This window comes from Dendrobates tinctorius, unplaced genomic scaffold (genome assembly GCF_039654945.1).
Source record: "Dendrobates tinctorius isolate UK_male_01 unplaced genomic scaffold, ASM3965494v1 ptg000102l, whole genome shotgun sequence".
Lineage (NCBI taxonomy): Eukaryota > Metazoa > Chordata > Amphibia > Anura > Dendrobatidae > Dendrobates > Dendrobates tinctorius.
The window spans coordinates 8,153,950-8,171,947 of NW_027361770.1; the positions used below are offsets into that span (position 1 = coordinate 8,153,950).

The following is a 17,998-nucleotide window of genomic DNA, read 5'->3' on the forward strand; positions in this document are numbered from 1 at the left end:
TTCAACATTGTAGAGTTTGTCACCTAAGCATATTACCTTCAGCACAGCCTTTTGCCGCTTGGCTGCAGCATTGCTTCCAGCTTGTGACTGATGTGGTCATTTCGGAGATGGAGGCTGGGGAGGAGGAGGATGAGGTGCAGGAGCTGTAGACTGTGGGGGCAACCCTAATTGACATAGGGCTCGCAATCCTCGGCGTCGGGAGGACATGTTCCATCTCAAGGTCCAACTGGATCCTGGCTTCCACTATGTTAACCCAGTGTGCTGTCAGTGAAAAGTACCGTCCCTGCCCACAAGCCCTTGTCCACGTGTCCGTGGTTAGGTGGACTTTCCCAGTAACTGCATTGTTGAGGTCAGAGCTAATGTTGTGGGACATGTGCTTGTGTAATGCGGGGACGGCACACCGGGACAAATAGTCACAGCTGATGACCGAGTACCGAGGGATGGCTGCTGCCATCAGGTTGTGGAAAACTTCCATCTCCATGAGCTTAAAAGGTAACTTTTCAAGCTCAAGCAGTCATGAAATGTGGGAATTTAGTAGTGTGGCCTGTGGGACATAGGCTGCGCATTTGCACTTGCATTCTAAGGACTGGGGTATGGACAACTGAACGCTGCGCTGGGACAAGGACATGACGTGCTTGCTGATAGTGCTAGTTGAGTGTTTGCAATGACAGGTGCAGTGCAGGAAGCATCTTCGAATGCACCACAGACATCGGATTGGCTTGCGCACACAACAGTGGAAGAAGCAGTGGTGTCACCCACAGACACTGTTCCTGGACCCTAGGGTTCAGCCCACAAAGTCGGGTGCTTTGCTGCCATGTGCCTGATCATGCTGGTGGTGGTGAGGCTGGTAGTTTTGCTACCCCTGCTGATGCTGGCCTGGCAGGTGGTGCAAATGGCCTTTTTGGGGTTATCGTCAGAGTCTTTAAAAAACAACCAGACTCAGAAAGACCTAACAGTTGGACTGGCAACTTCTGTTGTGTTGGTGTTACGGGGAATGGTGGCCTGCCTTCTGTCTGCGGCCACCACACTGCTTCTTCCTGCCTGTTAGGGTACTATGCCTCCCCCTGTGTGCTGCTGTTCTCATTTTGCATGTCCTTCTGCCAGCTTGGGTCAGGTACTATATCATCCACCACCTCATCCTCCACTTCCGCACACTGGTTCTCCTCCTGACTTTCTGGCAATTGTGTCTCATCAACATCCACCTCTTGTTGCACGTCCCCACCGTCACCTTTGTGTGATTGTGGCTGCTTAAAATATTTGGGCAACGCTGCATGCTATCTCCTCTTGCCCCGCTTCAAGTGGATCGGACGAGAGGCCCAAATCTATAAATGGAAAAGTGAACAGCTCTTCAGAGTGTCCAAGTGTGGGATCAGTTGTCTCCAGGCACTCGGCATGGTGGGAGAAAGGAGGCAGGGAGAGGAATATTCGGTCCAGACTCATGGCTACTCAGACTTGACCATGTGGAAGACAGGGTGGTGGTGGTGGTGGAAAAGTGGCTGGAACTATTATCCGCTATCCACCCAACAACCTTTTGACACTACTCTGGGTTCAATAGTGGTGTGCTGCTGCGGTCCCCTAGTAATTGGACAGGAAGGTTGGGTGTGAAGATGTGTGTTTGTTGTGGCACAATTTCTGCTTGCCCACAGCTTCTGCCTCTGCATGCACCATCACCATCACATTCACTTCCCTGTCCCTAGCCACACGTCTTTCCCATTTTAAATGGAGTACAATATTTTCAATGTTCACTATAAATGGCTGAATTTGTAGCGAACTTATATGTGATCTGTGTGAGCGAAAACCCCAGTTAAAAATATCTGGCTTGTATGTAACTTTTTTCAGCAAACTGGTGTCAATAACTTACCTAAGACACTGCAACAAAATTTAACTTGAGGCCTGAAATGGCACAATTTTCACTGCACTGATATGCGATCTGTGTGGCGGACAAACCCTAGTGTAAAATATCTGGCCTGTCTAACTATTTTTTGTTTTCAGCAAACTGGTGTCAATAACTTGCCTAAGACACTGCAATAAAATTTAAATTGAAGCCTCAAATCACACAATTTTGACTGCACTGATACACTATCCGTGTGGTGGACAAACCCCAATTTAAAATATCTGGCCTGTAGGTAACTATTTTTGGTTTTCAGCAAACTGGTGTCAATAACTTGCCTAAGACACTGCAACAAAATTTAACTTGAGGCCTGAAATGGCAGAATTTTGACCACACTGATATGCGATACGTTTGGCTGACAAACCCCAGTGTAAAATATTTGGCCTGTAGGTAACTATTTTTGGATTTCAGCAAACTGGTGTCAATAACTTGCCTAAGACACTGCAAAAAAATTTACCTTGAGGCCTGAAATGGCACAATTTTGACCGCACTGATATGTGCAATCCGTGTGGTGGACAAACCCTAGTGTAAAATATCTGGCCTGTAGGTAACTATTTTTTAAGCTAACTGATGTCAACAACTTGCCTAAGAAACTGCAACAAAATTTAAATTGAGGCCTGAAATGGCACAAGTTTTCCAGTTTAAAATATCTGGTCTGTAGATAACTATTTTTTTTCAGCAAATTGGTGTCAATAACTTGCCTAAGACACTGCAAGCAAATTTAAATTGAAGCATCACATGGCACAATCTTGACTGCACTGATATGTTTAAAATAGCTGTTTTTTTGCCGATATAATAAGGAAAGGATCTGGCTGTATTCTGTAGTGCCAACAAGCAAATACCAACAAGCAAATGGAGCAGAAAAACAGTGTTCTCTGGATGGCTTTTGAAGCAAATAATCAGATTAAGATCCAAAACAAAAATTATTCCTGACCTCTGATACCTGGGGCTATGTCTATAAATATCTGTGATAGGCAGCAGCAGCAGACAGAACTGGAATGGACCCTCTTGCTATATGCACTGCAGTCTCCACATACACTGCCTGCTTGCCAAGCACTGATATCTATGCAGAAGGACTGTTAATTGAGATGGATATGTGTATTATATGTGGTAAACCCACACTAACGCAAACAAATCTCTCTCTAGCTCAGCACCAACTCACCCTATGCTGCCTGATTCCGGAACTAACTGTGACGAGCAGGGCAGCGCCAGGTCTGATATAGACCTGATGATTTTTTGCGGCCAGCCAATCACTGCAATGCCACAACCAACATGGCTTCGGCATTACAGTGTGTGGCAGACAATCCCTGCATGTTAATTGGCTCTGTAAAAAGTGCCAAACATGCAGGACGGGGACTTGAGCTCCCGCCAAGCAACCTCAGAATTACTTGGCGAGCTCCGAGCATCGCGAGCACTACGATGCTCAGGCGAGCACCGAGTAGTGATGAGCCTGCTCACTCATCACTAACCTTATCCGAATCTCTCCAGTATTGGTTGGGGTCAGAGCGATTCCTTTTATTCCTAATAAGTTTACCTATAAGTATATTTTTGCAGACATGTGGGGATTTGCAAGGCTGCTCTCTTTCAGACGGAATTTTGTGGATATAGTTTTCTTGTAGAAGACTAACAAAACAGTTCAAGCACTCTGAAACCTATAATCCTATTAATATGACAACCACTAAATTAAAACAGGTATTATGTAAGTGAATGTGGGTTAAATTGATTCTTATTATTTTAATCAACAAGGGCAGCACTTTATGCATCCATGCTCTATCATATCAATAGCAGCAGGTCATCAATAAAGCAACCGTATCACATGATGTGTGTGTGTCGGGGGGCAAATGAATATGAGTCTCAAAATAGCAATGACATCAATGACAATATGGGCTAGAGAGAACTTTGCTCCTATAGAAATTCCCCTCCTATACAGAAAATGTGACTTCCATAGTCAAAAATTCCTTAAGACTACTAAAGAAATTGAGTTATTATGAAAGAGGCAGTGTATGGCTATATCATATAGCGTTGAGATAGCAAGCTAGCCATTCTGAGTTCTTGGAATACCCCAATTTGTCAAAAATTGAGACCACAAATTAGGTATCACTAATGTTTTCCAGTAGCTCAGACACAAAGGGTTTTAAATAGTGGTCAACCCATACCCCAATGTCCCTGCCAATGAGACTATGCAAACCACAATAGGTGTCAAAGATGGCAGGTATAGATCTTTATGGGGTTTTGGGGAGTGAGTGGTAAATAGGAATAATGGGACATTCTACAACCATATTAATAATCTCCTAATTTCCTAATGCACCTTATATACCACCTCCTCTAATACCTGATTTAATACTTGTTTAAAATTTTGGGTATAACTTGAAATGTTCCAGACTCTGTCTGTCACTTGTAGTTGTTGTTGCACTGGGGATATCTTCCATTTTTCCAGCTTCCTTCCTGAATTTTTCCTGTTATTATTCAGGGAATATCATTTTTTCCACTTTCTGGTTGAGGCTCCAAATCTTCAGAAGTAGCAGCATATGATGCTTCCATAACCATCAGAGAAATCATGCTATAATTCAGATTACTTGGTCTCAGTTATAGCATTCTCCGTTTTGGAAATGGCCTCATGCAGACATCAGTGATTCTTCTCGTGTGCAAAAAAAACAGTCTGAGTTTAATCAGTGTTTTAATCAGGGTTTGGTCAGTGTCAGTTTTTACCTTCAGTTTGTTCAAAGTTTCATCAGTTTTTCTTGTATGAAAAAAATAAACTGATGGAGTTTCAAGCTTCTCCTTTCAGCCACAGTCTTTGAAAAATGGACAGCAATGTGTGAATTTTTGACAGACCTAGTAGTTAAGTTCCCACAATGGGTTTTAGGTTTGTTTTGGATGCTCTGTATTTTTGCTACTGAAAATATGCAGCATCCTACAATTTTAATTCCCCTACGTATACTGAAATTGATCGAACAACTTAAAATCAGGTATCTTATAACTACCTACCTGTACTGCCAGGGTAAAGGGGTACAACTCCAAATGAGGGCTAAGGTAGATATAAAGACTCATTACTCAATATGTTCACAAACTTGAATTCACTGTAAATCTACACTAACATGAAATATAAGGGCTTGTTCATACATCAGTGTAGTTCATACAAACTCTATTTATAAGTTTCATGGATAAAACTCGTACTTAGTATAGTCTAAGGGGATGATCATATGTCCATGAATATTTGACTGGTCCACACAAAATCGTGGAAACTACTGATCAAACTCTCCAATGCAAATGTGTGACTGGGTTCTCATGATGGGTATTTCGGGAGTTTTTCTTGTAATACAAAGGATGAAACAAGCAAATCATTTGCACTAAAATCTGCATGTGACATGTGTATTTTGCTGCACATAGGCTGTGAAAAATGCACAGCAGGTATGCAATGTTAGACCATACCACGCTGGGTATCAGAGTATTGTCAATTACAAAATCATATATATACAGTTGAGCAGAAAACAATAGCAGGTAGTAGAGGAAGATTTAAATTGTATGTTGGAGCATGACCATAATACAATCAGAATATAAATAATCTTGTTTTTTTGAAACAGGGAGATGATGGACTTCGTGGCAATGTTGGACTTAGAGGGCTGCCAGGATATCGAGGGGAAAAGGTAAATCCACACTTATAACACAAACTGCAAAATACTTTGCATGTATACCCTGCAGAGTTGCCACCTGGAATTTCAGGGTTCCATACTGGCAAAATTATCGGGCCCCCTTGAGACTGTGTCCATCCCAGCTCCGCCTCCACCCCTCGAACCTTCCACAGCCCCACTGCCCATTCTTGGAAAAACTACACTTCTGCACCACGTCCTCACCAACCACGCATTAACAATTCCCATAGAACACCATATCACATATATAGCCATCAGGTTTTGTTTTTGCCAAAAGATCTTTTAAGCAGCCACCACAATAAGATAGCCTCTTCTGGCAGGGCTCTACTCCACTCTAACCCACTAAACATTTGTTAAAATACCCAATAATCTTTCTAGGTATATTTTTATTTATTTTTCTTTAAGGGAATGTGTCATATACGTTTTCTAAAATGACCAATAATATCACATACAGGGGACAAATATTGTCACACTGTAACATCCCTGCTGGCATCACTGCATGGCTTCCCATCTTACTCACCACTCCAGGCCATGCTGTGAGTTCTGTCCTCTGCCAGCTCCTTGCTGTGAACCTCATGTCCTTGCTTGCTGCATTTTTCCTGGCTGTATGCTTAGGACGGCAGCCCTGGCATTTCCTGAGTCTTATAGAAACAGTGTGCACATGCCTAATATGTCCCCAGCTTATCGCTAAGAGGTATTGGGTACTTAAGGCATCTCCACCCACAGGGAGATGTCTGCGTAAAAAACTCTGTCAGTCTGTACCTTGCTGCTGAGTTGCCAGGTCCTGTCCTGTGTTTCTCCTCTGTGGGGGCTGCATACCCAAACCTGTTTCTGTGCTCGTTGTGTATTGTGTTCTGCCTCCCTGAGGGCTACATACTCATGCCTGAATCCCGTGTATTGAGCTTGTTCCCATGTCCATCCTTGTCTGTACTAAGGCAATTTCTTGTTCTTGTCCTTGCCTGTTTCCTTCCCTACTCAGCTTTGTGTAGCATTGTGTCTGCTCCCCGCTCCGCAACCTGCGGCTCTGCTCCGTTCTTTGCTCCACACTCTGCGGCTCTGCTCTTTGCTCTGCAACCTGCGATTCTGCTCTGCCCTTCGCTCTGCAACCTGCGGCTCTGCTCTGCCCTTTGCTCCACAAACTGCAGCTCTGCTCTGCTCTTTGCTCCGCAACCTGTGACTCTTCTCTGCTCTTTGCTCCACAACTTGTGGCTCTGCTCTGCTCTTTGCTCCACAACCTGCAGCTCTGATCTGCCCTTTGCTGCGCAACCTGCAACTCTGCTCTTTGCTCTGCAACCTGCGTCTCTGCTCTTTGCTCCTCAATCTGTGGCTCTGCTCTTTGCTCCGCAACCTGCGGCTCTGCTCTGCTCTGCAGCCTGTGACTCTGCTCTGCTCCTGTTTCACACCCTGTGGTTCTGCTCCGCTCCCGTTCTGCACCTTGCCATTCTGCTCTGGTCTGCATCTTGTGGTTGTGCTCCGTTCTCGCTCCGCACCTTGTGGTTCTGCTCTGCTCCTGTCCCGCATCCTACGGTTCTGGTCTCTCCAGTCTGAACTGGTTCCTACCTGTTCTATTATCCTACCCGTGCCCGCCTGCCTGCCAGAGTGCCAGCTATTCCCGCCTGCCTGCCAGAGTGCCAGCGGTGCTCGTCTGCCTGCCAGAGTGCCAGCCGTGCCTGCCTGCCAGAGTGCCTGCCACGCCCGCCTGCCTGCCAGAGAGCCATCCATGCTCACCAGAGTACCAGTCGTGCCCATCTGTAATTGCCTGCACCTGTCATTAGTGTTCTATCCCCCAGTGTGATCCACTGCTACAGCCAGACACCTCCCAGGAGTGGTACCTGGCAGCTACCTGCCGCACAAGTCTAACCTCACTATCAGAGGCTCTAGTGAACACTAAGGTAGCTTCTTAGTCACGCCCCTCCAGGGTACCAAAAAATGAAAAGTTAAACCGCACCCTACAAGCGTCAAAGTCTTTAAGATAGATTTGGAAAGGCGCACGTCAAAACCAGGGAGTCCATCCTGGAGCAAGTTTCATAGCAATAGATAAAAAAGACAGCGCCTCAGACAGTGGTGAAAAAAAAGCCTTACATTTTATTCTGCCTCCTGTGGCAATGTTTCGAAGACCTTTTTCAAGCACAATATAGAGTGTTCTAACCACTAGAGTTGAGCGAAACGGGTCGGTCATATTCAAAAGTCGCCGACTTTCGCTGAAGTCGGGTTTTATAAAACAAAACCCGACCATAGCGTGAGGTCGGCCACGAGGTCGGCGACCAGAGCACCAAAGTCGCGTTTCAAAATATGCTTCTAGCACCCTTTTTCAGCCAATGATGGAGGACGCACACTGTGGGCAACGCGATGACATAGGCATCGGTCACCACCATCTTTGAGAAGGGCATGCAAGTGATTGGCTGGCTTTGTGTGGCGTCACCGGGGCTATAAAAGGGCGTAAACGCCGACCGCCATCTTACTTATGCCGATCTTAGCATAGCGAGAGCTGCTGCTGCTGCTGATTCTGTAGGGAGAGCGTTAGGCAGGGAAGAAGAACCAAAAAACTGCTTCTGCTGTTAGCGATTTCCACTTACAACACAACAGTTTGTGTGCAGTGACAGGGGAGGCTCTATTTTTGTGCATCAGCTCTGTTGGTTATTAGGCTGCCTTATAAGGCTCCCTGATAGCTGCATTGCTGTTTGCACACTGCTGTGCAAACTGCTTTTTTAAAAGCAAAAATACTTTTCTTCCTCTTTTCTGCACAGTTACCAAGCGTTCATTTTTCCACCCTTTTGTGTGTGCATTGTGCAGCAGTCCTGCTTATTAGGCTGCCGGCGTCCATACTTGGACTGAGAGCATCATTGTCAGCATCCTCAAATCTCTAGTGAGATCCAAATTCTCACCAATCCTATAGACACCCTCCACCTTGTCATACACCATCCAATTTCAGCCTGTTACATTGAGGTGTAATCTCTACTGGGCCAGAGACAATAGTTCTGCGTCCTCAAATCTATAGGGAGATTCAAATTCTCACCAATCCTATAGACACGCTCCACCTTGTCATTCACCATCCAATTTCAGCCTGTTACATTGAGGTGTAATCTCTACTGGGCCTGAGACAATAGTTCTGCGTCCTCAAATCTATAGTGAGATTCAAATTCTCACCAATCCTATAGACACGCTCCACCTTGTCATTCACCATCCAATTTCAGCCTGTTACATTGAGGTGTAATCTCTAATGGGCCTGAGACAATAGTTCTGCGTCCTCAAATCTATAGTGAGATTCAAAATCTCACCAATCCTATAGACACCCTCCACCTTGTCATACACCATCCAATTTCAGCCTGTTACATTGAGGTGTAATCTCTACTGGGCCAGAGACAATAGTTCTGCATCCTCAAATCTATAGTGAGATTCAAAATCTCACCAATCCTATACACTCACTGGCCACTTTATTAGGTACACCATGCTAGTAAGGGGTTGGACCCCCTTTTGCCTTCAGAACTGCCTCAATTCTTCGTGGCAGAGATTCAACAAGGTGCTGGAAGCATTCCTCAGAGATTTTGGACCATATTGACATGATGGCATCACACAGTTGGCGCAGATTTGTCGGCTGCACATCCCTGATGCGAATCTCCCGTTCCACCACATCCCAAAGATGCTCTATTGGATTGAGATCTGGTGACTGAGGAGGCCATTTGAGTACAGTAAACTCATTGTCATGTTCAAGAAACCAATCTGAGATGATTCGAGCTTTATGACATGGCGCATTATCCTGCTGAAAGTAGCCATCAGATGTTGGGTACATTGTGGTCATAAAGGGATGGACATGGTCAGCAACAATACTCAGGTAGGCTGTGGCATTGCAACGATGCTCAATTGGTACCAAGGGGCCCAAAGAGTGCCCAGAAAAAATTCCCCACACCATGACACCACCACCACCAGCCTGAACCGTTGATACAAGGCAGGATGGATCCATGCTTTCATGTTGTTTACGCCAAATTCTGACCCTACCATCCGAATGTTGCAGCAGAAATCGAGACTCATCAGACCAGGCAACGTTTTTCCAATCTTCTACTGTCCAATTTCGATGAGCTTGTGCAAATTGTAGCCTCAGTTTCCTGTTCTTAGCTGAGAGGAGTGGTACCCAGTGTGGTCTTCTGCTGCTGTAGCCCATCTGCCTCAAAGTTCGACGCACTGTGCGTTCAGAGATGCTCTTCTGCCTACCTTGGTTGTAACGGGTGGCAATTTGAGTCACTGTTGCCTTTCTAACAGCTCGAACCAGTCTGCCCATTCTCCTCTGACCTCTGGCATCAACATGGCATTTCCGGCCACAGAACTGCCGCTCACTGGATTTTTTTTCTTTTTCGGACCATTCTCTGTAAACCCTAGAGATGGTTGTGCGTGAAAATCCCAGTAGATCAGCAGTTTCTGAAATTCTCAGACCAGCCCTTCTGGCACCAACAATCATGCCACGTTCAAAGGCACTCAAATCACCTTTCTTCCCCATACTGATGCTCGGTTTGAACTGCAGGAGATTGTCTTGACCATGTCTACATGCCTAAATGCACTGAGTTGCCGCCATGTGATTGGCTGATTAGAAATTAAGTCTTAACACACAGTTGGACAGGTGTACCTAATAAAGTGGCCAGTGAGTGTAGACACCCTCCACCTTGTCATACACCATCCAATTTCTGTCTGTTACATTGAGGTGTAATCTCTACTGGACCAGAGACAATAGTTCAGCGTCCTCAAATCTCTAGTGAGATTCAAATTCTCACCAATAGTAGATACACCTTCTACCTTGTTTTACAGTACCATATAGCTGGTGGTATTTTGGGTACATTTTCACAAAAATGAGCAAGTATGGTGGAAGACGCCATGGAAGTGGACGGGGATTGCCAACTGGTCCCAATGGTGGTGGTGGTGGTGTTGCATCTGTTGGTATTGGCAAAAGCACAATAGCACCTAAGGCAGGAGGTGTTCAGCCTGTGTCATCGTCTGGCTCCACAAGGCCTCGAAGGCTCTCTTTTCTGGGAGCACGTAAACCACTTTTAAAGCCGGAGCTTCAGGAACAAGTTTTGGCTTACATTGTTGACACAGCCTCCAGCTCTCTCGCCTCCTCTTCTGAAGTTTCAAAAAATAAAAGCACTGAGTCGTCATTGGAGGCTCCTTGTCAGGAACAACACCTTTCCTTGTGTCCTTCACACCTACCAAAAGTGAAGGATGTGGCAGGCCACACTACCGATTACTCCATGGAGCTCTTTTCACATACCATGCCTGGGTTAGCAAGTCAAATCGTGAATTCCCCAGTCCAAGATGAATATGACATGGAGTGCACTGATGCACAGCCACTGCTAGATTTTTCTGCTGGTACATTCACTCAGAGCACTGCATTGTCCTCGCAGTGTACTGAGGCAGAATCAGACCCTGATGAAACTCAGGTGCCCCTTCCCGCATTCTAAACCACCTTACACGGTGACACAGAGGAAGGCGCACATGAAATTGAAGAGATGGTGATGGATGACCCAGTTGTTGACCCAGATTGGCATCCATTGGGGGAAGAGGGTGCTGCTGCCAATAGCTCAGAAGAGGAGGAGGAGGATCCGCAGCAGGCAACGACATTGCAACAGTTGTTATCTGGCAGGACCGTAGCAGTCCAAAAACGTGTTATAAAAACCAAAAGAGTTGCAAGACAGCTTGGCCAGACGGTCAAATTAGCACAGCGTGCAAGGTCTCAAAATGTATTCCATAGTAGGAAGAGTGCAGTGTGGCACTTTTTTTAAAAAAAATCCTAATGATCAGGCAAAAGTTATCTGTAAGAAGTGCGCAAAGACCTTTAGCCGAGGGAAAAATCTGAGAAATTTGAATACCAGTTGCATGCTTAGATATTTAACCACCATGCACTTGCAAGCGTGGACGGACTACCAAACCTCACGTACCACATGTGCACCTGCTCCGAATGAAGGTAGTCAGCAGCGCTACATCGCTTCCCCCACTGTAAGCCCACCGGTTAGCACACCACCAGCAGCAAATGTCGAGGTGTCGTCACAAGGGCAAAGCAGTCATGGAATCACAATGTTATTGCTATGAAAGACTGAATCTAGGTCATCAGCACCAACACCATCACCATTACCAACCCTCTCTCAGTCCGCCATGTCCACCGCTAGTTCCACCATATGCAGCTCTCAAGTCCAGCTCACCCTACCAGAGACTCTGAGTAGGACAAGAAAGTACTCATCCTCTCATCCGCGTACACTGGCTTTGAACGCCTACATTGCCAAACTAATCTCGTTAGAGATGATGCCCTACCGGTTGGTTGAAAGCAAAGCTTTCCATGAGCTCATGGCCTAAGCAGTACCACGCTATGACCTACCCAGTCGGCACTTCTTTTCGCGAAAAGCCATCCCAGCCCTCCACGTGCATGTGAAAGACCGCATTGTCCATGCACTCAAGCAATCAATGAGTGGAAAGGTGCACCTCACAACAGATGCATGGTCCAGTAGGCATGGCTAGGGCCGTTACGTGTCCATCACTGCGCACTGGGTTAATGTGGTGGATGCAGGGTCCACAGGGGACAGCAGTGGTGGGACAGTGCTGCCTAGCCCATGGTATAGGAAACAGTTGTCTGTAGGTGTTCGACCCTCCTCCTCCTCCAGAAGCGAAAGCTCATCCACAGAGCGCAGTCGCATGAGCACTCCATCCGCAGCTGCCAGTGTTGCACACGAGGTGTCCCACTATCGAACAGCTAGTGGTAAGCGTCAGCAGGCTGTGTTGAAGATGATGTGTTTGGGAGACAACAGACACACCGCGGAGGTACTGGACGACCACTTGCAGCGACAAACTGAGTCATGGCTGGGCAGTATACATCTTGAGGCAGGCAAGGTAGTTAGTGATAACGGTCGGAATTTTGTGGCAGCCACAGACCATTCAAAACTCAGACACATACCTTGCCTGGCTCACACCTTGAACCTGGTGGTGCAGTGCTTCCTCAATAATTATCCGGAGTTAACACCCCTGCTCCATGAGGTGCAAAGACTGTGCTCGCACATTCGCCGGTCGCCCGTACACTCCAGTCGTATGCAGAAGCTGCAGCGATTGCTCCACCTTCCCAAGCACCGCCTATTTATCGACGTTGCAACAAGGTGGAACTCCACCATGCATATGGTTCAAAGGCTGTGCGAACAGAGGCAGGCTGTAATTCATTTGTGGGAGGATACACAGGCAGGCAGTTTGCAGGTAGACATGGAGTAGTCTGGTGTGCAGTGGTCGAAGCTGAAAGACCTCTGTAAAGTCCTTCAGTGTTTTGAGGAATGCACACGGCTGGTAAGCGCAGACGACGCCATCATAAGAATGAGCATCCCACTTATGCGTCTGCTCATGCAAACTTTGACGCACATTAAGCAGCAGGCGTCTGCAGCCGAGGAGGAAGAAGAGGAGGGAAGCCTTGATGTCAGTCAGCCATTGTCTGCTCAGGGAAGTCTCATGGACGAGGTGGAGGAAGAAGAGGAAGAGGAGGAGGAGGAGGATGATGGGGATGATTATTTTGGGGAGGAGGATGCTTCTCAGGGGGCAAGAAAAATGTTGGCGTGGCAAGGTCAGGTACAGGGTTTGTGCGTGACTGGAGGGATGTGGATTTGCCAGAAAGTGCTCCTCCACCCAGCACTCGCAGTGCATCATAGACACCTGGAACATTGGCCCACATGTCTGATTATGCCTTGCAGATCCTAAAAAGGGACCCCCCGCATTGCCAAAATGATGAACGATGACGACTACTGGTTGGCCAGCATCCTGGATCCACGCTATAAAGGCGAATTCCAAAACATCATGCCACAGGAGAACCTAGAGCTAATACTGGCTAATAAACAAGCAACTCAGTAAACCGTTTGTTTGAGGCATTCCCAGCACACAGCGGCGGTGATGTTTTTCCAACAAGCCGTAGGGGGCAACATGAAAGAGGTGTTTGTGGTACACACAGCCGAAGTGGCGTTGGACACAGGGGTTTCATGACCATGTTGTGGACTGATTTTTCAAGTACCGCTCACACGACTGGTAATACTGCATCGATAGAAAGGGACAGGAGACAGCAGTTGTCAACTATGGTAACAAACTACTTCTCCTCCCATATCGATGTTCTCCCTCACCGGTCATTCCCCTTTGACTACTGGGCCAGTAAACTTGACACCTGACCTGAATTGGCACAATATGCCTTACAGGAGCTTGCTTGCCATGCTGATAGTGTGTTATCTGAACGAGTCTTCAGTGCTGCTGGATCAATCCTGACAGAAAAAAGGACCCGTCTGTGGACCCAAAATGTTGATGATCTAACCTTCATTAAAATGAACCATGCATGGGTTTCAAAGAATTTTGTCCCACCCTCCCCTGCTGACACGTAGGTTGCCAGAAAAATGGCTTTCTTTTGTCCTCCTCTTCCGCGGACTTCTCCAATTACTCCATTTGCAGCTGCTGAATGTCCAACATCAACGTATGCCAATTTTTCCACCTCCCTAACTGGGCTGCCTCCCCCCACAGGGCCGAGGTCACCACCTGGCGCACGCACCTGTGCGAGTGCCGTTGTCCTGGACAGGTGGGTGGGCACACTGTTTGGCAACGGCACTGGCACAAAGTCCCTCATAGTACAATCAAGTGTCTCTGCCGGTGGGGGTGCACACCCGCCATCAGACACACCGGCATACTATGAGGGGCCCTGTGTCAGTGCCGTCCCAACGAGTGGGACCCCCCTGCTTGCTCAGGATCACAGCACTTGCAAAGTTGAAATACTTACCTCTCCCTGCTCCACTGCTGTGACGTCTTCCGTGTTTCCTGACAGTGACATTCTGGTCAGAGAGCGCGATGACATCATCACGTCTGTACGCCCTCTGCCTAAACAGTCCAAGTGCAGTGAGATGGAAGATGGGGACGACGAGGAGTCCAGACTAGTACAGGGATTCCCTAGCGAGGAGACTTATTTAATTGTTTTCAATGTTGGGACAGCTATTTTTGGGGAGCACTATATTCTGGAGAATGATATATGAGGCCCACCAGGTCCACTGGAGCATTCCAAAGGTGGACATCAGACACTGGAGCAGCATTTACAGGGCCCATTATACACTGGAGCATTAGAAATGGGGCCCATTATATATGGAGCATTATTTGGGCCCATAACACAGTGGAGCGTCATCCATGGGGACCAATATATACTGTAGCGTTATGGGGAGCTCATCATATACTGTTTCAAACATTATATGGGACCAATGATTCTGTATATAGAAATATATGGGCCTCATTACTCTGTATAGTGCACTATGCGGTGGCCATAATACTGTATGGAGTAATATACTGTCAGTTTTTGAAGCTATTGAAGAATTTAAAATGGATATCACTCAAGAGATGTAAGAAGTTAAGCATTTTTCATTGTACTATACCGCTATTTCTCTGCCATATCAGAGGATCATGAATTGTGGCATGTGTTAAAGGAGCCCATTGACACTCTTTGGTCCTGGGCCCACGAAAATCTGGAGCCAGCCCTACCCCCCCCCCACAACTTTAGCCAAATAACCCCCAGTTTTCAATGCCTAACTATTATTATAAAGTAAATTAAGGCTGACAAGCTTAAGTAATAAGAATTGATGTTTTTGGCATTAAAATGGGCACTGTAGGTGTGTTTCCTGTCCTCCACTCCCTGCCGACTTTTCTTCCCCATTGACTTGCATTGGGTTTCGTGTTTCAGTCGGCCTTCGACTGTTCACGATAATCGGCCGATTTCGTTCGACCCGACTTTTGAGAAAGTCGGGTTTCATGAAACCCGACTCGACTCGAAAAAAGGCAAAGTCGCTCATCTCTACTAACCACCATTATATAGGACAAGTACCACCCACCAATTAACAAATCACCAATAAAATACAGACATAATAATAAATACAATCCCATCAAAACCAAAACACAAAAATATAATTAAAAACAATCCCACTGTGCATCCATTGCTTTACTAGCTAATTTAACATCAAATTGCTAGCTCTGATGGGTATTATACCTGTAACGTAGAGCAGAGTTTGCACAAATAATTTCCTGATGGTAGAATGTAAACAGCAACTACCCCACCAATCAATAAACAGCATCCCTAATTGTCATGGTTATAGCCACTCCCACAGATGTGATCTCACAGCTCCCAATCCAATCATAGCTAAGCACATAGAATCATAGAATCGTAGAGTTGGAAGGGACCTCCTGGGCCATCTGGTCCAACCCCCTGCTCAAAGCAGGATTCGCTAAATCATCCCAGTCAGATGTCTGTCCAGCCTCTGTTTGAAGACTTCCATTGAAGGAGAACTCACCACTTCTCGTGGCAGCTTGTTCCACTCATTGATCACTCTAACTGTCAAAAAGTTTTTTCTAATATCTAATCTGTGTCTCCTCCCATTCAGTTTCATCCCATTGCTTCTAGTCTTTCCTTGTGCAAATGAGAATAAAGTTGATCCTTCTGCAATGTAACAGCCCTTTAGATATTTGTAGACAGCTATTAAATCTCCTCTCAGTCTTCTCTTTTGCAAACTAAACATTCCCAAATCCTGCAACCTTTCCTCATAAGACAGGGTTTGCAGACCGGTCACCATTCTGGTCGCTCTTTTCTGAACTTGCTCCAGTTTGTTGATGTCTTTTTTAAAATGTGGTGCCCAAAACTGGACACAATATTCCAGATGAGGTCTGACCAAAGAGGAGTAGAGGGAAATAATGACTTCACGCGATCTAGACTGTATGCTTCTGTTAATACATCCTAGAATTGCATTTGCCTTTTTTGCTGCTGCATCACACTGTTGACTCATATTCAGTCTGTGATCTATTAGTATACCCAAGTCTTTTTCACATGTGCTGTTGCTTAGCCCTATTCCTCCCATTCTGTATATACTTTTTTCATTTTTATTGCCCAGATGTAGTACTTTGCATTTTTCCCTGTTAAAAACCATTTTGTTAGTTGCTGCCCACTTCTCCAGTTTATTTATATCTTTTTGAATCCTCTCTCTCTTCTCTAGTATTAGCTATCCCTCCTAGCTTTGTGTCATCAGCAAATTTAATCAGTTTACCCCCAATTCCTTCATCTAAATCGTTGATAAAGATGTTGAACAATACAGGGCCCAGGTCAGAGCCCTGTGGTACCCCACTTGAGACATTCTTCCAACTGGATGTGTAGCCATTTACGACCACTCTTTGGGTCCGATCACCAAGCCAGTTATGAATCCACCTAACAGTTGCCTTGTCCATTCCATACTTAGTCATTTTTTCAATAAGGATTGTATGAGATACTTTGTCAAATGCTTTGCTGAAGTCAAGATATACTATATCTACAGCATTTCCTTGATCCACCCAATCAGTGATTCCATCATAGAAGGAAATTAAGTTAGTCTGACATGACTTATTAGTTACAAACCCATGCTGACTCTGTTTAATCACTTCATTCTTATCCAGGTACTGACATACATGTTGTTTAATAATTTGTTCAAAGATCTTTCCTGGTATAGAAGTCAGACTCACCGGCCTATAGTTGCCTGGGTCCACCTTCTTTCCCTTTTTGAAGATAGGAGCAACATTTGCTCTTCTCCAGTCTTCTGGGACTTCTCCTGTTCTCCAAGAATTTTCAAATATTATGGAGAGGGGTTCAAAAATTTCTTCTGCTATCTCCTTCAGTACTCTGGGGTGTAATTCATCTGGACCTGGAGACTTGAATTCATTTTGGTTAGCTAAGTGTTTCCTCACTATCTTTCTGTTTATAGATATCCTGGATTCTTCAATTCCCTTAATAGGACAGTGAAGAACAGTTGATGTTACATTTCCTTTCTGAGAGAAAACAGATGCAAAATAGGAATTTAAAAGTTCGGCCTTCTCAACATCCTGTCTTACCATTTCATCATTTTCATCCTGTAAAAATCCTATAGCATCTTTGACTTTTCTTTTACTTTTTGTCAGAGACACCGCACTGCACTTGCTCATAGAGCCAGTGCGCGTGTCCTGAGTACAGAAGCAGTGCTGAAAGTTACCTGTGGAGCAGGGCAGCAGAGGTGACAATGCGTGCTTCAGGCTAATAGTGTCAGGGTCCAGTCAGCGCTGGAAAGTAAAGAGGCATAGGACCTGCGGACACTGAAACTGAATAGTCTGCACGGGACCTATGGTCATGTGACTGCAAGGGGGCGGGGCTTAGCGTCCTGTATTCAGATAGGACAGGCACCATACAACAACTCAGAGTCAGGCAAAACAGAGGTCACAGCAGTACGGGCAAACGAGGTACAGGAGGGACATACAGACGGGTAGTCAGACAGAGCCAAAGGTCATACACAAGATGGCGACGTGGTACCAAGGGGACGAGCAGAGAGAAATCGGGTCACAAGCAGAGAGTCATACACGAGAGGTAGCGCAGTACAAGAGCGTCAGGCAGAACTCGTAACAGGGACAGAACCAGATCACAACCGAACAAGCAAGCAAG

General features: G+C 45.9%; 1 protein-coding gene across 1 annotated transcript in view; it reads left to right on the forward strand.

The window, feature by feature from the left end:
* The window catches only part of LOC141099719 (uncharacterized), a 772,310-nt gene that overhangs the window by 282,714 nt on the left and 471,598 nt on the right, over nt 1-17,998 (forward strand). The window contains exon 11 of the mRNA XM_073587712.1: nt 5,476-5,538. Coding sequence (XP_073443813.1) covers nt 5,476-5,538 — 63 coding nt within the window. The remainder of the gene's footprint in view (nt 1-5,475; nt 5,539-17,998) is intronic.